Here is a 25,155-nt window from a genome sequence, read left to right on the forward strand (position 1 = left end):
ATAAGGAAAATGAATTAGCAACAAGAGAATTGAATTGAATTTACCTCAAAAGGTTAATAGAGCTTTAAGTGCTGCCAGACTGTGGCTAAAGAATATCATGCTCTCATTGTGGTAATGAGCTACACCTCCTCATGTGGATTTCTACATGCACATTTATAGCTTAATCCTGGCATGAGTACATATTATAATGCCTCCTGGAGTTCCGTGTTTGCTTTGCTTCGTACATTTTTTTAATTTCTTCTCGGAAACAATAATATTTTTCATATCCTACTTGAGAAAAGTTAAACATTTAGAGAAAGTGAAGAAACTCACCGTATTTTGATGTTTTTCTAGATCAAATAATTTACAATTTCTATGGCGAAAAGAACCCTTAACAACCCCCATGCTTAATCGGTGCGCCGGTGGGATGTAAAATTTCAACAGATTGTCTCTCATGCTACTCACTAGGTGTGACTAAATAAGCGCAGCACACTGATTCTGCAGCACTGTGCTGATACCATATGCCCCAGTGACTGACAGTGGCGAAGAGATCCTTCGACTCGGCGCCCACGAGCACAATGGAAGGACTAATGGCAAAAGGAGCTGTCTCCAATTGGCACAAAAAACCTCGGAATTGTTTTAAAACAAAACCACAAATGTCCGCAACTCAAAGCTACATCTTGTACTTTTTAAAGCAGAATTTTCATAAGCAATGACATACAGTTCTTGTATAGCTACTAAGGCATCTGGTACCGGGATTCGGTATCTATGTTGTAATATATATAACATATATATGAGGCATTCTCTTTCATATCGGACACCAAATTTGGTGTCACAATTTCGATTGGCTTCATATTTTTTTTTTTTTTTCTTCAGAGATGTGATTTGTCAAATTTTGGATTTTTTGTGATTCTGACTAAATAATCATGTACTTCTTCAAATTGTTATATCTCGGGTTCTGTTCATCGTAGAGACTTAATTGTTGACTCTGACAAAATAAACCACCTCGTCATAAAAAAAAAATATTTTAAAAATAGTTCTTTAAAAACTCCAATTTTTTTGGAACTTGTTTTTTATAGAGAATTAAACATGCAGGCATGCCTCAATAGGTACCTTTATTCAAAACGAACAACAAGAATTGGGACAATAATATTCCAAAATGCTAAAAATAAAGAAAAGCGAAACTAATGATTTAATAACTATTGTTGTTTTTTTTTTATTTTATGGGGATAATTTTTTTGTTTATTTATCAAATCCTCAAACGTGCGAGGTGCACACGCCAAGAATATATGTTTGAAGAAAATTAGATTAGACTGTTTATTGAAAATTAAGAATGACAATCGCTAAGAACATAAAAAGAAAAGCAGAGTAATAAGGCAATGAGAGGGTCATAAAAATGTTGAAAGACCAGCGAGTGCAAAGGTGGGGGGAAAGCCGAAATGAGAGCATTACCACATTTTTGGCGTGTCAAAGATGCCGGAGCAGCATTCGCCTTCAAAACGCAGCATAGCAAAACAAAGATGAGCCATTTTCCGATTCAATTTCAGTTTCATTTTCAATAAGTTAAAAAGTTAAATGTAGGAGGAAACATTTTTAATTTTTTTTTGATTATTTTTATCTCCCACTGAGTGTCTGTCTATAATTTAGCAAAATCTCGGAGCAAATTGGAAATGCTTGCACAGGCGGCACCCATATGCCATATCGATAGAGAGATCTCTCTACGCGCACATACATACATACATACATACGTACACAAGTTCTTCGCAAAGGTACGCGGAAAAGCGCCACTGTCGTGTAGCAGCACTTCGGCTATCAGCCTCAAATGAGAGCTTTTCTATAGACACATTTTTCCGTTACAATTTCAGAGTGTGTGGAAACGTTCGTTTTGAACTGCAAAAATCAGAAAAGTTTTGGGCGACGGCGAGTACACACGACGATCTGCTATAGTACGGCATGAATCGGTTGGCGATCGGTTGGTTTTGAAACGTTAAAGCGAGCCCATCTATACCCTAAACGGTGGGTATGTAGCGGTGTGTTTGAATGGATATTGACTACAGTGGGCAGTGAGTGATAGGCGAAATGGTGTGGTTTCAAAAAAAATAAAACAAAAAAATAAAAATAAAAATAAAAATAAAAATAAAGAAAAATGTATGATAAAACTGAAAGAGTGAAATTAAAAGGTAAAAAAGTGAAGCAGTGAAAATTTACTTAGCAGTAAAAAGCGTTTACACAACACTTTTGCGCTGCAATCGCACGAAAATGGGCAATGAATTCAGTTTGAAAAAAAAAATTATTTTTAAAATAGATCACTTAAAAAAAAAAACTTGGCAGTAATTTAAGCAAAACATCAGCTAGATATAGTTCATAACTGGAAAATCGTGTAGTATGTCGTGAAAAAGTCGGGGTTGTACATATGTAGGTATATATCTATTCATGTATTTAAGTATACCTACAAATAGATATACATATATATATATATGTATATATATATATATATGTGTGTGTGTGTGTGTGTGTTTGTGCGCTGAAAGTGCACACAGTTTTGAAATTATTCAGCTATTTCAGTTGCTGCTTTGTGTGCTTTTTTGTTTTAATTTTCGTTTTTTTTTCGTATTAAATGGAGAGAATTTATGGTTTGTTCTAAAAGTGGAAACAAAAAGTGTGTGCTTGTTCATAAGTATGTACATACATATGTACCTACATACTTACCTACTTACAAAATTATATACAAAATGTACGCGTGATCTTGTGTGTACGCGATTGTGGCAAGCAGTTGAAAAACGTTTTTTTTTAAATAAATTGGCAAATAAACGAATCAAGAATCAAGCAATTTGAAAAAAAAGAGTGAAAGTAGCGGCGAAGGAGAATTACCTCATAGTTAAGTGAAACAAAAAAATCAGAAATCAAAAATTAATTAAATGCTCAAAAGCGAGTGTATGTATATTCGTATAAAAAATTAAACATTTTCCCAACTTGCGAAATTTGTTCAACTACCAAATAAATACACATATCCATATAGTAGATACATAGGTACTACAGAAGTATTTATGTAAGTATGCAGTTTGGCGTATTTTGAAATCGACAATAAGTGAACGTAAAAAGTTCATTGTGCCCGAAATGGGCGTGTGTGTGTGTGTTCGTCCATGATCCGGCCGTTCTAAAAACCCATACTAACACACAAATGTTCAATAAATTAATTGGCCAACAATTCTAAACAGTTTAGAGCAGCATCTGTGGCGCGACGCCTAAACCTAAACTAAACCGTTACACGATACATATACATATGTATGTGTTTTCGAAACTCACAAAAAAGCACGCGTACTGCCCTCTTCCGGTTAGCGTTCATTTCATTTGCGTGCAATTTTTGTGTTTAGAAACCCCATTGCATTTCAAATGCATTTCAAAACATTTCCAAATACTCACGATCGATCGAGCTTGTATTGAAATTTTTTTTCTGATTTCTGTCTGCCCTTTTTCGTGTGCCTTTTGGCGCTTGCTGCGTGTTTCAGTTCCGAAAATTCATAGCCAAAATACTTGGCTTTAATTTTTTTACTTATTATTTCGCATATTTCGGACTGGACGAGACGTATTTATTATCGCTTTTTGTTTTTTTGTTTTTCTGTTTTTTTTTTTTTTTGGAAATGTTCGGTACAATATGTTAGTGACCGAAATAATGGCAAACCACTCCCGTCGACGCTTAATATAAAGATACAAATACATATACATACATTAGACAGTACCAGCAAAAGTACAGTACAGTATTTTGGCAAGAAAATTTGGAAACATGTATTTTTGGAGGTAATAATTTTTGTGTTAGAAAGTTTATTGACCTCAAGTACCCCGTTGTAGTACTAACCCAACAGATCTCAGTTCTTCTCACTCTAACGTACCGCCCTAAAGTCAGAAATTAAAGCTCACCGAAAATCATAGAACTTTACAAAAGAAGACAAGCACTTTTTAAGCAAAAAACCAAACCGGCTTCAATTCTCATATAAAAATTTAAGATTATCGTTAATTTCTTCACGATCCAATTATCGGATCTAAACAAAATTAGCATGGGACCACCTTTCCGATGAAGAAAGGAATCGGTTAACGTGGTCCAAATTTATGTTAAGATGAAGAAAATGATAAACATAAAGACAAAGAGGAGGATGAGGATACCGATAAAAGTAAAGATGAAGATAGGGGAAGAAAGATTAAAAGCAAAGTAATTAAAGAGGAAAGGATATAGAGAGAGACACAGAGGCTCAATCTAGGAACTATTTTGGGATTTTAGAGATTTCCGGGTTCTCTGGTTTTATCGATAAAATAATCGATATTTTTATCAGTTTTGTTATCGATATTTTTATCGGTTTTGTTATCGATATAATTATCGATTTTTTATCAAAATTTGTATCGATATTGTTTTCAGTAATACTATCGATGTTTTCGGAACATGTCGATATAATAATCGATATTTTTATCGATACTTTTATCGATCTGTTATCGATATTTATCGACTTTGTTATCGATATTTTTATCGATTTTGTTATCGATATTTATCGATTTTGTTATAGGTATTTATCTATTTTGTTATAGGTATTTATCTATTTTCTTATCGATATTTATCGATTTTATTATCGATATTTATCGATTTTGTTATGGATAGTTTTATCGATTTTCTTATGGATATTTTTATCGATTTTGTTATGGATATTTTTATCGAGTTTCTAATAGATTTTGCTACCAATATTATTATCGATTTTGCTATCGAAATTTTTATAGAATTTTTCATCAATTTTGTTATCGATATTTTTATCGGTTGTGTTATCGATTATTTAACAGTTTTGTCATCGATATTTTTATAAATTTTGCTATCGATATTTTGATCGATTTTATTGCCGCTATTTTTATAGATTTTCTAATCGATTTTACTAGCAATATTATTAAAAAATTTTGCTATCGAAATTTTTATCGAATTTGTCACCGATTTTGTTATCGATACATTTATCGGTTTTGTTAGCGATATTTTGTTGGATGTTTGGATGTTTCTATCGATTTTGTTATCGATAGAGTATAAAGCTAAAAAATGAAGATAAAGGAAAACAGAAAACATAAGTGTAATTAGGACGAACAGGGGTTAAGGTACGGATGTAGATAGAAAAAAGACAAAAAATACATATAACCTTAAGCAAATGCAGATGTTTGTATGTAAATTGGGTATGAAACAAAATATACATGTATGTAACGTAAGTTTCACTTATCCAGTGTGGCCCAGGCGCACTTACTTTTTTTATATTTTTTTTATATTTGCTTGTAAGGTGGTACTGCCTAATATACATACGTACATCCATACTATACATCTACACACACAAGGGTGCTTGCACAACGCATTTTCCGCAACACTTTTCCAGTTTTTAAATAAAACGTTTTTCCCCACTACGCTTAATTTATTCCTTGAAAATCTATTAATGAATATGCACATGATTCCCTGCAGGAAATAAATTGAGAAACAAATTTAATCACCGATTACGGTCGTCTATATGAGTTAAGTATGTTGTTTTTTAACGCTTACCTATACTGCTGTACCTTGGACTAACTATGGTACTTCTTATTATTTATTAGTCGGCTCTACAACGGCTGCGTTTATAGGTTTTTACCAAAACCAAGCCGGCACAATCGCATTTTTATGCGTCTGTGTAATTAAACAAACTTTTCCTAAACATTATTCGTTACTGTCCAGACTTCTGCTACAACTAAAGACGGGAATGATGAGAGCTTTGTAGAAAGTTAATATCCGAGAGGCTCTATTGATTTTTAAATTGCTTGACCTTTTACGTGGCGGGTCTCAAGCCACAGCTGGGAGTCACCGGTATGTTAAGCCATCTACTTCAAGATAGACACCCGCAGGTGACCGAACGTACAGGTGAAGGAATGTTCCGCGCAGCTCTCCACATGAATTAACTGCATTTGGTCAAAGCCGACTTACCCAAATAATCCAATTTACTAGAGATGACGCAAACAAGGTCCTTATTTTTAAGAATATATTCCAAATAGAGCATTGCAGCAAATCAACCTGAATTACCTATAGTTTGGAGAGACACCTCCTGCCGGGTTGTCAGTAAATGCACACAGACAGCTTAAAAACTCACGAAGGTATTGTGGTAGCCACTTTTGGCTGCAAGGCAAAGTTTTCGGTGCCTATGGGGAAGATCTTGGCCATTGTCCAGGCGGAGGAAGCTATGGTGGACAATACATCTCTGTCGCTTTTGTTTTGGATGTAGTGGCTGACCTAACCCTATGTAGATGGTAGTCGTTGTCGTCAGACCTACGATACTAGCGATAGGTCCAGGAAATACAGTTTTGACGATGTTGGCCAAAAGTGAGGGGAGTGTTACTTTAGTGGTTTTGAAGTAGCAGGCCATCTGTAATGTGGCAGAGCGCTATTCCTGCGAAAAATTTCCTATGAGGGCCTATGCCCGCATCGGTTTGCATTTTCGAATGTAGCTATATTGGCATACATACATACATATAGCACATTTGTTTACATAACGTAAATATTTCGATTTAAGAGTTTTTCTTGAAACATCGGATCCATTCTGATTCCTTTCGTGTTGTGGTATTTTATGTATTGTTGTTTTTAATTCGAATCATAGCAAAAAGTTCGGCCGGCACTGCGATTTATAATCATCGTTGCTCCACTTTACAAAGTGTGAAAATAGTATATGTATACATACATATGTAATACAACAGAATTAATGCATACATACATACATAGGTATGTGCATACTTAGGTACATATTTATGTATGTAGATACATATAAATACGTCAGCTACGCAGTAAAAGTCTTCAAAGAAATTAATAAGCGATTGGATCGTTAATGTGGAGCGTCACAGTTTTAAATGAATGAATTTATTGCGGTAATTTGTATAATATTCATACCGTTTCTGAAAACATGGCATATAATGTTAATCATCCAACGAGTAAAGGATTCCATAATTTTTTCTTTTTTAATGTGGAGCTATCTCTATAATATAATACTCAGGGCCGATTTTAGTGAAAATATAATATACATATTATTACCTTAATTCACAAAAGCCCTAACCAATAAATATTTTATTTTACAGGGCAAGCAAAAAACATTATAAAAATAATATCAAAAACAGTTAGGAGCAGTTTCATAATGCAACACTTAAAGTTCCTTTTGCAAAAGTTTCCTTTTAGTTAAAGTGTCATTTAAATGTAACAAAAAGTGTTTTCATAATACAGTGGCAATTAAATAATAACAAAAGGTTCATTTAAATGGTAATAACTTTTATTTTTATACTCTATCGATAATAACAAAATCGATAGTAACATCCGACAAAATATCGATAACAAAACGGATAAAAATACCGATAACAAAATCGATGATAATATTGGTAAAAAAATCGATAAAATTATCGATAACAATATAGATAACAAAATCGATAGCAATATCGATAACAAAATCGATAAAACTATCGATAGCAAAAACGATAAATAATCCATAACAACAATCGATTAGAAAATCGATAAATAACCGATAACATAATCGATAAAATATCGATAACAAAATCAATGACAAATTCGATAAACATTTCGATAGCAAAATCGATAATATTCATAGCAAAGCCGATTGGAAAATCGATAAAAATACCGATAAAATTATCGATAAAAATATGGAAAATATAATCGATAAATAATCGATAACAAAATTTAACAGAAAGTCGATAAAAATATCTACAACAAAATCGATAAACAATAACGATAACTAAATCGATCAAAAAATCAATGACAAAATCGATAACAATATCGATAAATAATCGATAACAAAACCGATAAAGGTATAGATTATTATATCGATAAGTCCCGAGAATCCCGAAAATCTCTAAAATCCCAAAATAGATCCCAGATTCTCTATAATTACCTTCATTTTAATCTTTCATCCTCTATCTTCATCTTTATTTTTATCTGGCAAAATATTTTTTTTTATTTTCACTTTTGTTGCAACATATTTTGATTAAAAAAAAAAGATACTGATTAAATAAAAATAGTTTACACAAACAACAAAAAATATAATCGATAATCGCATGAGGCTATTGCCTGAAAATTTAAAAATTCACTTAGTGGCATTGTGCTACTATGATAGCACGGCCGAGAAATCATAGTCAACTTATGTACAGTAGACTGCATCACTCCACATACAACAAAAAATCGGTACTGTTTTTCCACTGGAATTATAAAATCTATTATATTTTCACCAAAATATCTCGCAAAAATTTGAGATTTACGTGAGCTGAACCGACTTGAAAATACCTCCAAAAATTTAGTTTTTTAGTTATAAAAACATTTTTTTTATTAGTTTTTAAAAAACTCAGCCAAAAGCTGACCAATTTAGACCTGTGAGGTATCATTGGTAAGGTATTCTCTCACCCTTTTAATTTCTTTGCGAATAAGCTCATTCAAAGTATGAAAGAGGACGGTAAGAAAAACGAGTGTAATTCCATGTTGAATTAAGATGTGTTGGAATTTGATTAAAAAAAAAAAATTGGGACGTGAGTTTTTTTGCAAAGAAATAAATAATAAAGTTTTGGAGCAGTTATTTAAGTTTTTCTTACACAGAAAAACAGCATCAAAAATCTCATTAGAAGCATCATAGAAACATGGTAATAGAGAGTAAAATTTAGAGGAAAAGAAAATTATCAGGAAAAGTTACTGAACGCAAAACTAATAATAAGGTAGAACTTACGCCATTTTGATTTTCTGATGGTTAAGTTCTGGCGCGTTATTTTCCTTTTGGTGGGAAATTTTTCCCATCATCATAAAAACAAAAAAAAAANGGCAAAATATTTTTTTTTATTTTCACTTTTGTTGCAACATATTTTGATTTAAAAAAAAAGATACTGATTAAAATAAAATAGTTTACACAAACAACAAAAAATATAATCGATAATCGCATGAGGCNAAAAAAAAAAGATACTGATTAAATAAAAATAGTTTACACAAACAACAAAAAATATAATCGATAATCGCATGAGGCTATTGCCTGAAAATTTAAAAATTCACTTAGTGGCATTGTGCTACTATGATAGCACGGCCGAGAAATCATAGTCAACTTATGTACAGTAGACTGCATCACTCCACATACAACAAAAAATCGGTACTGTTTTTCCACTGGAATTATAAAATCTATTATATTTTCACCAAAATATCTCGCAAAAATTTGAGATTTACGTGAGCTGAACCGACTTGAAAATACCTCCAAAAATTTAGTTTTTTAGTTATAAAAACATTTTTTTTATTAGTTTTTAAAAAACTCAGCCAAAAGCTGACCAATTTAGACCTGTGAGGTATCATTGGTAAGGTATTCTCTCACCCTTTTAATTTCTTTGCGAATAAGCTCATTCAAAGTATGAAAGAGGACGGTAAGAAAAACGAGTGTAATTCCATGTTGAATTAAGATGTGTTGGAATTTGATTAAAAAAAAAAAATTGGGACGTGAGTTTTTTTGCAAAGAAATAAATAATAAAGTTTTGGAGCAGTTATTTAAGTTTTTCTTACACAGAAAAACAGCATCAAAAATCTCATTAGAAGCATCATAGAAACATGGTAATAGAGAGTAAAATTTAGAGGAAAAGAAAATTATCAGGAAAAGTTACTGAACGCAAAACTAATAATAAGGTAGAACTTACGCCATTTTGATTTTCTGATGGTTAAGTTCTGGCGCGTTATTTTCCTTTTGGTGGGAAATTTTTCCCATCATCATAAAAACAAAAAAAAAAAAAATACCTTAGAGGTTGACTATTCATCTAGACTTTCATTTCACTTATTTTTCTGAGCAATTTTTCATCAAATCTACCATCTTAAAGATTTTGTTTAATAGCGTTTACTTTTCTCAAAAAAAGGCTGCACTTATTCTGCCTTGTGTTAGCGCTGTCACATTGTCATGTTCTTTTCTCAGCCCTTTCACAAGGCGCCGTGTTCTTTTCTCAGCAGGTTGCGCTCTGATCCGGCGAAAGTGCTGCCTTTTCTGCCCTCAAATAAACGTGAGGGTGAGAGCTGCATGGTGGATTTTTAATTTATAGTGTTTTCTTTTCTCAAAACAACTTCTGCCCTTTTATATGCAATTATTTTCCCTATCAGAAATAAGTGTTTTGCTTTAAAATTGTTAAAGACTTACAGGCTAAGTGAATAATTCAGCTTTATTGAGTTCTATAAATAAATTGTGATGGAGTAGTATATTTTCTATTTCATTCTCATATAAAGAACGCAACATTTTCTCAGGTTTCAGGGCAACGCAAAGCAAGAGTTCCCATATAAAAGGGCAGAACTTTTTTTGAGAAAAGAAAACGCCATAAATTTGAAATGGACACATGCCAGATTTTTTTAAATTTTTACTTGCAACAATTTGCAGCTCTATCGTTTTGTTGCGCTTTCGAATTCGCTCTCTTGCAAATGTTTTGGGGTTATTGAACGCATTTCCAACAAAAACTTGCCAGCAAAGTGGTAAAAATTCGTAAAATTTGTTTGAGAATGACGGGTCTAGGAGTGTTTTCGTAGTCTGCCGACAAAATTATCCAGCAGCAAAATTTCCGAGCGTTCGCTATCAAAGAGACAAAATAACGAGAGGTCAAAAATGGAAAAAAATTCCAATGTTTGAAACAGCTGATCACTTTCACATTTGCACATAGGTAGTCCATTTGGTAATTTATTAGCCACTTGGTGCATTGTCCCCGATAGCAACTAAAACAATGAAACAATCCCTCTTTGACTAAACTAAGGATAAATGTTTGATGGCAGCATTATCCCCTGTATAAAATTTTACGAGCTGCGTCTACGAATTGAATTCATTCAAAACGGCATATGAATTATTCATATACAAAACGAATGAATTATTTTAGCTTTTCAATTTTTTTAAATTTGTATGATTACCTGTTCTGATCTATACGTCCAATGCAAACTAAAGTTCCCGAAATCTTAACGAAGTCTTTAGGAGTAAAATTATAAGAAGTGATTGACACGCACTCGCAAAGAAATTTCTGTGCGAAAAATAAAGAAAATTCTGAAAAAAATCTGCAAAAAATCTTACACACAACAGCATAATTTTGATTTCTTCAACGATTTTCTCGAAGTGTGCACAGATTGTTTCATTTTAGAAAAGTCGGCAAAAAATCGTATGAGAATTCTTTAAAATTTCACTATAATTAAGAATACTCTGAAAAAATGGTTAGCAAGGTAATTGAATTAAAATAAATGACATATGTATGTATATATGTATTGCTGTGCTCCTATTACAATCCGAACACGGACTGGGATGACGCTCTCAAAGAGAAGCGGTAGACTTCCCACAGGAATACGACCCAACGGAACGCTGGACCATTAGCCACATGACCGCCAAGAGCCTCATATAACGATCACTAGAGATGCTGCAGACATGAGGTGGATATAGAATCCATACAGCATTTCCTATGCGAGTACATGGCACTCCGGCGAAAACGTCTCAAATTTCTGTGGGAAAACTTCTTCAAAAGCTTCGGCAGCTTAGGGAAAACTTCATCAAGAGAGAGAATCCCTCTGCTGGTCATCACAATTAGCCTTGTGGCCCGTCTTACTTAATCCACCTTAAAGGTTAAAAAAAATATATTAATTCAAATGGTCGGGTATGCTTAGGCCGAGGCCACACAATGAGCGGCAAAGCGGCGAGCGGCTGAGCGGCTTAATTAAAACATATGAAATACTATTGAAGTGGCCATGCTCTGAACGACATTTCTGAGCGGCGTTATTGTATGGCGCCGCTTGCCGCTTTGCCGCTCATTGCGTGGCCTCGATCTAAGGCAGTCCTTTCTGTAGAGAAAAAATATTAAAAATTTGTTAAAGATAAAAAAAAAATTTTTAATTATTAAATGGCCAGTTTTCAACCGAAAATAAAACTACTCCACTGGTTATATTTAGTGCCAATATATATATGTATAATACGATTTAAGAAAAAAAGATAAGAAGGTAATAAACGGCTAACTAAACAATCAAGTCCAAGCACACCGGGGCGTATGAGTGATCTAAATTTCAGTTAACACAATTTTTAAAGCGAATTTGAGGGGATTGAAATTGCTATGATTCATAATACAAACAAATTTCTTTAGTTATTAAGGAGATGAAAGAAATATGTTTGTATATAGCGTTGAATTAATGCATTCGTACGAATAAATAACTATTAGGGTTATGACTTTTTTGGCTTTTTTTTTTTTTTAATGTGTTACAGCCTGTGTGCCATGTGGTAATGCTTGGCATAAGGCTTCGGGAAAACGCCCTAATTTGGGCAAACTTAAAAATCCTTCAGCGCACAAGGACTTTCAAAATTGCAAGGGCAGCCAAAAAGTAAACACTTTTACGGTATAGAATTTTCAGTAAAAAGAAAAAATCTACTTTCATCGACATTTCTGGTGAAAAAAGGTGAATTGCAGGACTGGATAATCGGTTAAATAGACTTATCTATGTTCGGGCTTTACAACTTTTTGGCAAATATTATGACACTACTATTTCCTTACTTTGCATTCTTAAGTGAACTAAGAACATCGGAGAAGGTCTATTTTATTTGACTTAATGAAAAGATAAATACCGTTATGCGAGTGACTTTCTTACTTAGATATATATCTGAAGAAGGTCATTTAACTTTTCCGGCATTTTTACCAAAGGGTCATCGTATGCAACCACAGGCTTTTAAAATCGAAAAAAAAAATCCATAACCCTAATAAGTATGCATGTATGTACATATGTCCGTATTTCCATCAGAGATCTGCCCGTACTTCCCAGTCGGACCATGCAGAATGTGGTTCCCTAAGAATGCCTTTTAGGGTACTGGGTTTTTCGCGAGAAATTCGAACCACATTAAAAAAAAATACATTTAGGAAAAATTTAGAAAAAATCTACATTAATAAATAATTATACTCTTTTTTCACTACGACGGAAGGCTAAAAATCTGTAGGTCGCGAAAACTTCACTGCTAAAGTCAGCATTTTGACTTTTGGCAAATAAATCCGAACGAGAATAGATACTCTGCAAAGCTCTCAAAACCAACAATACCCACCTCATGTGAAATTATCTTCTTAAATAACCGTTAAAGACTCCATGTTATTGGAACAACTTCTGAGTGGAAAAGGAGCCGTGATATAAGTACATCTTGGAAGCAACCAAGTCCGACTGGGTTGTTATAATGGCTGCGTATGCCAATTAAGTAAACAAACCAAAACATTCACGAAATACGCGGCCTAGCACATTCTTACCTACATGGATCAATACATACATACATATGTATGTATGTACACATGTACATAGCTCGGCGCAACAATGTTTACATTTTAAATGACTATTAGAGATATTGGCAATATTCACTTGGCATAATTTCGAGCGATTAAAATTGAGGGATGTCGAGTAAAGTATTGAACAGATGTTTACAAATTAGTAAAAAAAAAAAAACAGAAAATATTAGCAACATTGTAGAAACGGGCATTTGAGTATATTTGCATACTCTTTTCCATTCGAATTTTTATTTTTTTTATTTTCGCCAATTAAATTTAATTCATTTATAGCAAAATGCGAACATTTTTTATTCCAGCGAAGATATCACACACATATATTGCATACATACATACATACATACATACCTAAACATCTAGCAAACGCAACTAATGGAAAAATTGCCGGATCGTCCGTTATCCGCGCGCTCCCTTCCGCTAACGCCCAACGCCGCGCACATCACACCAACACAACCACAAACAACTTCATCGAAATCCTCATCACGCCGCACCTCGGGCACATATGCGTATGAAACATTGCCATCACCACCACCAGATCCACGTCAGAGCGATAACATTTTTCAATTTCCACCCAAAACCAAAGAAAATCTGCCAGCTGGCTACCACACGCTCTTCAACTACGTCGAAAGCGAAGAGGAATTTTATAAAACACTCAACAAAATCATAGCGAACGATTGCAAGGCGGCGGCGGCACATGAGACGGACAGACAACAACAGCGGCAAGCGCAACAACAACTCAGTACAACAGCAAGCCCAACAACAGCAACAACAAACGCAACACCATGACGGAGAGCAGCCGCGTTGCGCCTACTGTCAGCACATGCGACAGGAATGCATTCTGTTCATCGATCCGTTGCAGAGCCGCTTGGGTAGCAGTTTGTCTGCACTGTTGGCAGCCCAGGGCGCCGTGGAGCAATTATCGCGCCTCTACGCATTGTGGGATAAGTACCTGGATGAGGCGGCAAAGTGGCGGCGACAGCGGGAATGTCTCAATTACGTAAATCTGCTCAACGAAAAGGTGAGTTTAAGTATTTAGCAAAAAAAAAATTAAAAATTAAAAATAAAAATAGACAAAATGGGAAAACCATCAACAAAAAACCAACGCAATTTGGGTGAAATTAAATAAACACGCAAAATAAAGAACATAAATAAATAGACTTTCTAACTCACGCGCGCTCCTCCACTCTTCTTGCTCTCTCACCCCTTTCTCATGTTGTGTATACGTGTACGTGTACGATGTGGGCGCGTGTGTATGAAATTTAGATGGAAAACGCCAAAGAGGCGCGCAGTAAGCGACTACAACAAGTGCGTTTGCAACAACAACAACAACAACAGCCGCAGCAACAGCAACAGCAACACCAGCAGCAGCATGAGCGCGATCAAGATCAGTACTCAGACACAGAGGCGGATGTGGAACAATCGATCGCGCTCATCGAATCAATATTGGGCGAGTCCGCAACGACGCCAGCTCCCGCGACACCGGCCACTTCGTCGCTCAGTTTCGGCAGTTTCAGCGCTTTTGGAGGCGGCAGCTATGGTGGCAGTAATCCCTCTTCCATTAAACGAGGCGCTCTCAAACAGTGAGTACCGAAGAGCGGCAAACACCTGTTGCGAGCTGATCGAGCGACACCAAGTGAGCGTGAGTGACACAGAGAGCTCGATTGGCGCAGACAGGTGCAGGTGTCCGTGGCGCGACGAAACAAACTGTTGCTCAGTCGCTCTTTGCTTTTTTTATTTTTTATTTTTATGTTTTTCAGGCAACGCCAGCGCAGCAAATCGATGATGATTGACGATATGGCATGCACATCTGTGGCGTCGCTTGGCGTTAAAGCGGACCATGAACGCGACTCGAAAAGCTCAAGCGCCTTGCCGCACATGCTGCGGCGTCAAAGTACCTACAGTGAGGGCAAATCGAAGGTTTCAAAGTGGACGAAGGTCAAGGCTGCGTTCAAGTGGGAGCGTGCCAATGTGCCGGCGCTAGCCGAAGGCGTAGGAACTGGTGGCATAATCGTTTATAATGCTGTGCCCAAGGAGCACGTGTCGCATAGTGTGGGTTTGTCGCCGGTAAACAACGAAGTTGCGAGGTGAGTTTGAGGCGCAGAAAATTGTTGCTGCCTTGTTTTTGCTGGAAACGGTATTCTTCTTTTTCTTAGATATTTGCGAGTGCCATCATTGCCTTGCCCCGCCGGCGGTGGTGGTAGCTCGGCTGATAGCATACTGAGCTCATCATCGGGGCATCTGCTAAGTGAAGCTGGTACGCCGGGCACAATCAGTTCGGCGAGTTCAATGGACGATATTGATAGCAGCTGTCGCAGCACGCTGAGTAATTTGTTTACTGTTTTTTAATGATTTATTTATTTCACATAGCATTTTTATCTCTTTATTTACAATAAATAAAATATTATTCGTGCACTTAAAAAAAAAACAAATTTTTGTAAAATAATTATATACTCCTTTTAATGCGAGCTTCAAATTCATTCGCAGGAAGAGATTCCACCAAGAGCGAAAGTCGTGTGGTTGGGCATAGTCAATCGTCTCTATTGGAACATTCAAAAACCGATGATGCCGAAACATTGCAGCCACCATCGAAGAACGATGGCAACACGCGTACGCTTACATCGAAAAAATCCTCCTCAATCAAATCTTTGCGTAAAAATAAGAATCTTACTGACTTTGAGGCACTGCCAGAAGATGTAGTCGTTGAACTGAAAGGCACAACATCCCGTCGCACAAAACCACCACCAAGTCCACTAAATCTTAACCTCAAACAGGTATTGGAACTATCCTAACGAAAAAAAAATGCTCTGTAATAATGATTTCCGATTCCATTTCAGGAGCTTACCGACTCGGATTTCTCTTACTCACCCTACTCANGTACAAAAAAAAAGAAAATGCTCTATAATAATGATTTCCGATTTCCATTTCAGGAGCTTACCGACTCGGATTTCTCTTACTCACCCTACTCACTGAAAAGCCCCAAAGATGGCACACAGTCATTGAATCGCTCGAAGAAAATCAATTCGCCGGGTAATTCATCGGTGCCAAGCAGCCCTTCGCGACACTCGGACTTTTTTTGTGAATTCGGTGGGTAAAGCAGCAGCTTTAGTAGAGAAATGAAGTACAGGCGGTGTTTCTCTGTTCTTTTACAGAAAGTGAAGATTTATCTAGTGGTGATTTTTCCGAACCTACCACGCCGAATCACATGACATCGCACAAGTCGTTTCTTGACGAAAAGAATGAAATCAATCAACGTTATCAGATGCTACGTGCCAAATTTGACATGGAATTCGAAGCGAAACGTCGCGAATGGGATAAAATGAAAGCCAATACTAACGCATGTAGAGGTGAGATAACTTTATTTAATACCGCGACTATAGATACTTTCGTATCAAGCTTAGGTTTAAGAGGATGAAATCAATCGAACCATGTGAAACAGTTTTAGAACGGGAAGAGAGGAGAAAATAATTGGAAAGTACAAATACTCGCATGCCTTTGAATATCGAGAGCTGTGAGGAGCGCGCCTCAGCTGCAACCGCAGCCGTAATAAATGACTTATGGACCAATGAAGATGATCGGTTGGTTTCTAGATCATTATGGCCACGGGTAAATGTAAAAAATGCGGAAAAACTGCAAGTAACGTAACCTATAACTATTCCAACTCCTCACTCTGTAGGCTGATCAGACTATAGAGCAATTCTCGATTTTCAAATAATTGGCAATGAGAATTCTTCTGGATAAAGACGATCGTCAATTCCCGTCTTCACTTAGAACTTCCTTGACTTATGGTGGATAGAAATAAGGAAGTAACAAACAAAAGTCCTGTATCCTAGGTTTCTTTGCTGGACAAAGTTAATTACCGCCTTAGAAGAGTTTTAGCAGGATACATATATGTACATATATAGTTTCATCTATGTTTCTTCTCCAGTTGATTGAATACTCTGACATTTTTGAGGTGATTCTTTATGAAACCACGCAATTTGGAATAGTAACCCCTACCCGCCATGAGCCAAACACAAAGTTACGAATACGGCTAATACATATCCCCGAGGTTTGATTAGGCTCGGTTATAAAGTGAGTGCCAAGAGACTTTAATCCTAGCCTCGAAAAATCTAGACAACCAAAGAGAGTGTGGAGATGACTTCCCCCTGCCGTCCCGTTACAGGCTGCGACTTTAAGCATCACATGATCGGATAGTGATCTGTCAGAATCTTCAACCTGTAGCTAAGGCACGTAAGATGCTCTTTGGACCAATTTCGATTCAGCAGGTCAAGAAGGACCTTGAAATTGCGCATGGCTTAGTTTTTACGTTCTGACGTTCGCTGACCTTAATTGAGTCACAGACGGCCAAACCTGATGTTGACGGAGCACTCTAGGCTTGATTTTAAAATACTCTACAGCCACGGGATCATCAAAGATTTAGCCTCTGGTAGCATTGACAGAAATGTTCCTTCTGGACCCAGAGATTTTTTCCGAGAGCCATGCAATCTTCTCAAGTCTAATAATTTCGCTTACAATATATATGGATGGTTGCGCTCCGTTGCTGTCTGCTGCTGAAGCCTGGAAAATGTATTTTCCAAAGCTTCAATGCTCTCCTTACTAATAAGAAGCAGAAAGGTCTGTGACACTTTAGACTTACACGCCCACCCATTTCGAAATTGTGGGCGTCAAGATATTTAAGTAGTGTCCTGCCATCAATATTCATGTGCCAAATGCGAGCCATAGCGCTCCTGGGAATCTCTCTGACATCGATAAGTTTGAGCTTCAGACCCTTCCAAACCTTGAAGAGCGCTATTTGAGGAAGGCTTAAGGGAGGTGCTCGTCACACTTGATCACCCTGGTTTCGCGCACTACCTCCTTAGAGTTTCCCCACTTCTCCAGCATCAAAAGATTTCTCAACGAACAAAGGTTTCTGAAATCGTATTGAGTTTTAGTTTTGCTTGTAATATTTTGCTACAAATTTTCCCAAATTTTCCAAACTTCTCCAAAATAAAATTAACTTAAATGTTCATTCTTCTTCAAATGAACAGCGATAGCCTTAATCACGCCCCCAAAACCAGAAGAGCATCCGCAACATCCAGTCTTTAATAATAACCTCTCAGCTAAACTCTTGGAAGAAAATCTAACACCGGACTTTAAGAAGAAACTACGCAAATGGCGCGTGAAAAAACAAATCTCAGTCAGCGGCGGGCATTCAACGCAAATCTCGCCGACATCGCCGGTGCGCGAGTGTCCTTCAGATTCAAAGCCGAAAATCGATTGGAACCTGTGGAAAACCGGCCAGTTGAAGTTGGAGGGACAAGGTCTAACACCGTTGCCTGATCAGAAGAACTTGCCAGAGGACTTTCAAAAGAAGTTGGGTAAGGATAAATTTCTTGGATTTAGTATACTCCAAAATAAAATAAAACCATTCCACAGAGCAATGGAATAAACTCAAACAAAGTGGTGGCACAAGCAATATTCCTAGCGGTCAGGATTCCATAAAACGTTCCAGTAAACTTACTGATAGCGTGAAGAAAACTGTTGAAAATAAGCCACACGATAAGGATAAACTCGAGAAGTAAGTGCAACTGTGACTTTAGCACTTTCATTCTCCTAAACATTTCTTCAACACAGACTAGCCAAACTCAAAGCGATCGTAACCGATCATCCGGCCAAGGAAATCAAGGTACAGACCTCAGAAGGTGTTATGAAGTTCGAGGGCATATCACGCAAATTCACACGCAAACTGTACGAATGGGAGAAGGCACGTGGCATAGGACCCGAGTCGTCGACATTTGCGTTATTGCATCCGGGCTATCGTCCGATTGTAGTAGATCGCATCACAAAAGAAAATAATACCAGTAAGTCAACAGTGTGCCCCACACACTTCGTCACTAATTTAAATTATTTCTTCGTAGATGACAACTCACCCACACTCAGTCGTTCGTTTTCATTGGATAGCATCGCCCAAAATAACGCTACTCTGCCCGCCATCTCACAACAAGCCTCCAGCTTATCGCTCAACGACGTGAATGAGCTGAAAGAGATGGACAATCAAGGCAGCTCAGATGTGCTTGATGAGCACGAGTACAAGAAATACGAAGAACCCGAAGCGGTTATGGTGGAAGTGGAGGATCACATTGAGGAGACGGCATCACCGCTGATTACCGCGCACACCCTAGTGGAGCAGCAAACACCAATCTATAAGTATGAAGAGTGCGCTTGCAGCGACTACTGGTGAGTAATCAAAAGCCCTGTAAAAGCTGGTGGGTTGAAATGCGAAAACAATGTTTTTTTTTTGGGCCTTCCTTTACAGCAATACGCGACGAGTACAAAGCTACGAGTCGCACACCAATTTGGCACCTCTGCTCTCCGTTCTGCAGCGAACTGAGGAGATTTTCACTAAACTTAAACGCGCATCGGTGGATTTGTGCCAAAATGTGGAGCTAGGTCAGTGCGAAACGATGCTTACATACATACGCAACATATATCCATACTACTCGGATAGTCTGATGAAGCCGAACGTTCTGAATGCCATATCGGATGTGCAAAGCGAATTGAGCCGAATTAGCGATTTGGTGAGTTTTCTTAAACTATCTATTTATGTACGAAAGAAGAGGACAGGAGCCATTCTCGCTGCTCAGCCGAACTCACCGCCAAACTTCTTCTTCCTCGCGATTAGCGCTGTAGCCGCCTAAGGTCGAGGCCACGCAATGAGCGGCGTCATACAAAAATGCCGCTCAGAGCATGGCCACTTCAATAGTATTTCCTATGTTTAAATTAAACAGCTCAGCCGCTCGCCGCTTTGCCGCTCATTGCGTGGCCTCGGCCTAAGCGAGGACGTTGTTCCTTTCTCTTCTCCAACTGACTCATATTGGAGATTCGACGATAAGACAAGACCCTCTCCACCTGGCCTGTCAATAATGATGAAAGTGCCAAGGAGCTAACTGTCTGTTGTAATTGCTGCTTTTCGACATAGTTTTTGCTTAGTCCTCAGTTCGTACATACATCTAGAACACTGAAAAAATGCGGGTCTCGCTTCCATTCTTCGCGAATATTTCAGAGAGGATTTGTTCCCGTTCCGTTCTCTTTTCCCAAGTTCCCAAATGGATTTTCGAGAGAAAGTTCTTTTCACTTTCGCTCCAGGTTTTTTCTTTGCCAGTACGTTCCCCAGACTTTTGTTTACGAAAGCATTGTTCGTGTTGGAAACGTCTTTGGTTTGTTCTTATTTAAATCCCGTTGAGAACTTTCTCGATAGTTGTGTTTTTATTTTCGTTATTATGAAAATACTCCAATCGAGCCGTAGGAATCCCTCGTAAGGGTGTTTGAAGCGCTTATAAAGGAGCTCTATAGAAGCATGTCCTTCTCTGTCACTGGTGCGTGGATATGCGTGGGTAAAACTTTAATCAATTCAATTTTGTTGAATAGGAGTTCATCTAGCGTTCCGCTTGCTCCCAGACAGATACCCGCCTTCTAACTTATTTCACTGAACAAACGCTGCAGACTTCGGTGGACCCTTAAATCGAATTCGCGGGAGTGTATTCACTCTCTTCTGGCCCTATAACTTAACTGCTTTGGCTTCCCCTCGCCATTCGTTACTTCCTTTAACCCCTAAACTTTTTCTTAATTTCTCCACATATTTAGTGTGAAAAGTGCCCACTTGACGAGGCCTGTTGCCAGGAAATCATTGAGGAGCGCAATATTGAGTACAACGAGGAGCTGAAGGGCTTACATGAATCCCTGACTTTGCTTCGGAGAAGTATTCGTAAGTAATCCACAAATATTTAAATGTTAATCACCAGTAAACCAATTTCATATTCTTCTTCCCAGATGGCGGCTCTACACCGTACCCCCGTGACATGGTGCCGGACATAAATATAACCGCAGTCGATGCACAAAACACTGCGGCTGATATTTCAAAGGATCAGATTTCAACCACACTAGAAGCAACGGATGAGTGGAGCGCATCGCACGCAGAAAACGATGAGGCCGAGGCACCGAAGATATCGCAACGTACCCAAAATGCCAACAGTAATGGCGCGAACGGCGCCACTGGTAAAAAGAAGTTACGCCTTCGCAAAACGGGCTCTCGACAGAACAGCAAAACCGAAAGCGATAGCAGTGATGCGGACAACCACAGCGTTTTGGAGACGCCACGACGCGTAAAGCGCAAGAATTTTCGCATAAAGCAACGTTCCTTCGACGAAGACTATGGTAGAGTCGAGGAGGCACCTGCCGATGACATCGTTTATGTATTGAAGGTNTTCGCATAAAGCAACGTTCCTTCGACGAAGACTATGGTAGAGTCGAGGAGGCACCTGCCGATGACATCGTTTATGTATTGAAGGTGAAGCCTGGACATCCAATTGAACAATGCGAAAGTGTGGTTAACATGGCACGCTGCCTATCCGAAACCAACAACTACCGACCGATTAGTGGCAGTGATAAGTGTCTGGCGGCAGCCACAACCAAACCGACACGACCACCACTCGATGATATTGATCCCAAAGAAAACTTAATTTTTAACCAAAATGAAAATGTTTTTGTGAAAACCAAACGAAAAGTATTTACAGCAGTCGCTGAGCCGAGTGCCATCGGCGGCATAGCGGTTATCGAACAAGAATTGGCGCAATCGCCAACTGAGCTGGAAGCTCCCGACGCAACGGCGCTTACAGATGCTGAAAGTACTATGCCGGAAGCTACAGATTTGGATGACTCGGAAACGCCCACTGAAGTTGGTAGTCTAACGCCGAAATGCTCAAATTCGACATGCAAGTCTTTGAGTCAGGGTGATGTACGCGTTATCGCGTGCGAGTACGAGGATGAGCGTAAGTGTCAAAGCGCCGAGAAGCTCGCAACTCCCACTTTAAAGCTGGCGAGGGATGCACGCCCGCCACTTGCGTCCGATAGCTTTCGCGTTATCAACAAAAGCTGCACCAGTCTAATGCGTGAATCAGCCAGTCCAGCGAAAATAGGCATGGCTATGTCAAACACGGTGGATAGTAGTCCCACAGAGGTGCGTAAAGAGCATATATTCAAAAAGAATACGGAAAAGTCACACTATCACATACCTTTCTCGAAATCGCAAAGCGCCACAATCAAAAAAATCGAAACGAAAATTGCAAAAACACATTCAGGAGCCTCGATTGGTGAAACTTCACCCCACATACTTACACCCGACAAATTCGACAACACAAAACCACGCATTGCACGCAAACTGGAACGAAAATCTCTCACTCCCACCAGCATGCAAGCGCAGCATTTCGATTTTTCCGCACCACACAGCTCTGAGCCGACAACACCAACACCACATCTAGTCGCGACGCAAGAAACGCCACGTACGCCGCTTTCAGAGCGCGCATTGCGTATACAGAAAGCGAAGGAAGAGTTTCTGCAAGGTAATGGTGCTGCAGCGCAACCTGATGTGAAACGACGCGATGACATCGTGCGCAGCGAAACATGGGAGCAACATCGGCGCAGCGACTACAGCATCTCGTCGGCAGCGGGTGATGAGGCCAATTTGCCGAAAAGCTTCAGCGTTAGCACGTTTACAGGTGATTCGTACACCGAAACACCTACACACTCGGACACCGGTACAGATGCAGACATTAGCCTCTACGACTCGCTGCCACGTTCAGTAAGCCGTTCGGGTAAAATAACCAGCAAGCTGGGTTTCGCAACGCTTGCATCGAAATTCCGCCGAGGCAAGGGTAGCAAAAAAGGCAAAGATGCTGCAAAGGAGTCAGAGGCGTCAAGAAGTAGTGGCCGAGCATTGTCGGCATTGTGTCGCCAAACACTGTTGACGGATGTGATTGCCGTTCCGCAACTTGCCGCGGAGAATCTACACGAAAGTGTCCAGAAGTCACAGTCGTCGCCGCAAGCGGGCAGAGGTTTTGCTGGTAGTCAGAGCGCCACTGTTTTCGGCGGCGTGTTGGGTCAACGACCAATGGAGCCTTTAAATAAATCGCAAAGTGAGCAATATGTCCGACGACATAAAGAGAGCATTGTCTAACTAGTCTAGTCACAGTGTAACAAATGTGCCATAAAAATGTCCTTGATTTATTTATTTTTTAACCGTTTATACATTTAATTTTATTTTTGTACGTAAACAACGATTGTATTGGGATTATTTGGAGATTCTTATTTGTGCTATACATATTAACCGGCGTGCCCGACGGGTAGAACCGCAGATGTGTAGGAAAGTTGTAATATAGAGATTTTTATATGAATGTACATATATTTATGTATGTATATGTGTTACAAATTGCGTTTCTTTTTTTTCATATTTAGTATGAAATTGCGTTTGAAATTTACACCAAAGTTAAGACTGGGTTTGGTCGTATGGTTGCTATTAGAACAATCACGACCGAAGTATAGCCGATGGGTGAAGCATTTTAACGTCTAGTCTAGTCTGGTCGACGCAAAACTATATCAGTGACCTTATAACGGTTGTGGGCGTGGGCTTTCCCGCGGGCAAAGCTCTGTCAAGCTTTCTATATTAAATGTATACAAAGCTTGTAAGAGATTTGCCCACGGGCAGGCCGATGCCCACCACCGCTTTAAAATCATATTGCGCGAGAGCTTTTTAAAATCTACCATAGATCTGTCGCTATGGACCTACGTCAGCGGCGACCATGTCCCATTAAAAAGCTATATTTTAGTCGCGACCGACTTGCACACATCGATTGCTTGCTAAGATTCGTACTTTAGACAATCTCAGTAGATACAGTAATAATGTCAGCCTTGAAATCCAACGGAGAATCACTCTTGCCCACAAGTGCTTGAACATCCATGCCTCCTCAGTGTTTCTACATACGCGGTTATAGCGTCAATCAACAAGAAGAAGAATACAATTTTAGCGATGGCGCTCATTTCCTGCTCAAGATGTTTCTGCGGCAATAAGGCGCCTCTAAGAGACATTCCTATTTAGAATCACAACCAAAGTTGCCACTAACGAAAAAAAATACTTAACATTCACTTGAAAAAAATCTACCAAATCTGAATTTGAGACTAAGTTGAAATTTGATACGAAAATTGTATAGGTCTTAAAAGGTGCTATTTTAATACCTTATTCTAGAAAAGAAATATTGGTTCTCTGCGTCCATATCCTCAGTCTGCGGAATGAGCTTGAAAATTTTAAAATTAGAGTGGGAATACCAATTTTTAAAATTTTAACAACGACTTGTGTAGATCAAAACCGGAACTTATTTCATAAATTAAGTAGGAAAGAAAGATTAATTGATTAAAATATGGATCAGTATTGAAGACTGAAGATATTGTCGCGGAGAATAAGGGATTAAAATAATACCTCTTAAGACCTATACAATTTTCGTATCAAACATTTTGTGTTTTTCGACCCGCCCTAATGTACATACATACATATATTTATGTAATCCAGGAAATCGGGTTTCACAATTAGAGAACTCTGCACCACCCTGCAAACCTGTATAGAAACGCTAACTCTGTCGCAGAACATTTGGATAAGCGCAATTAACGCAGGCAAAACGTTATTAAGAGCAAATTTTATTCGAGAGGCATACTAAACGACTTATTATGTTTTTATTGACAACGGGAAGTATTTCAGCGATATGAATAATTTAAGAAGCTATACGGAATTATTTTGATATATGTACACACACACACATATGTATATGCATACATAGGGCATGGAAGCTATTACACGTATTAATATATTATGACAAGTATTTAATAAATGATCATACCAACCGTAACTCTCCCCTTCTACCATACACCTTTCACTCGGTGCATTTCTTCCGTATGCCTATTCATTGCTCGCCTTCTGCGGGTGCCTAAATGTAGGCCAGCGAAAAGCATTAAATGTATCGGCGGTCGGATTAAGTGTATATCAATGCATTGTGTTCA

At 38.2% G+C, this 25,155-nt stretch overlaps 1 protein-coding gene across 1 annotated transcript; it reads left to right on the plus strand.

Annotated features, from left to right (window-relative positions):
• The first annotated feature begins 1,878 nt into the window (after positions 1–1,878).
• Positions 1,879–23,536, plus strand: LOC108370317 (uncharacterized). The gene is given in 17 exon segments (XM_017625635.1): positions 1,879–2,398; positions 13,593–14,033; positions 14,035–14,311; positions 14,557–14,873; positions 15,051–15,377; positions 15,447–15,616; positions 15,778–16,064; positions 16,221–16,377; positions 16,443–16,637; positions 18,321–18,650; positions 18,709–18,850; positions 18,907–19,133; positions 19,191–19,509; positions 19,589–19,850; positions 20,917–21,037; positions 21,103–21,533; positions 21,620–23,536. Coding segments are annotated over 16 exon segments (5,595 nt in total). The 5' UTR covers positions 1,879–2,398; positions 13,593–13,665; the 3' UTR covers positions 23,285–23,536.
• The last annotated feature ends 1,619 nt before the right edge of the window (positions 23,537–25,155 follow it).

The sequence above is a fragment of the Rhagoletis zephyria genome, unplaced genomic scaffold, assembly GCF_001687245.7.
Source record: "Rhagoletis zephyria isolate East Lansing unplaced genomic scaffold, Rhagoletis_zephyria_1.1 Rzeph_scaffold_04143, whole genome shotgun sequence".
Classification (NCBI taxonomy): Eukaryota; Metazoa; Arthropoda; class Insecta; order Diptera; family Tephritidae; genus Rhagoletis; species Rhagoletis zephyria.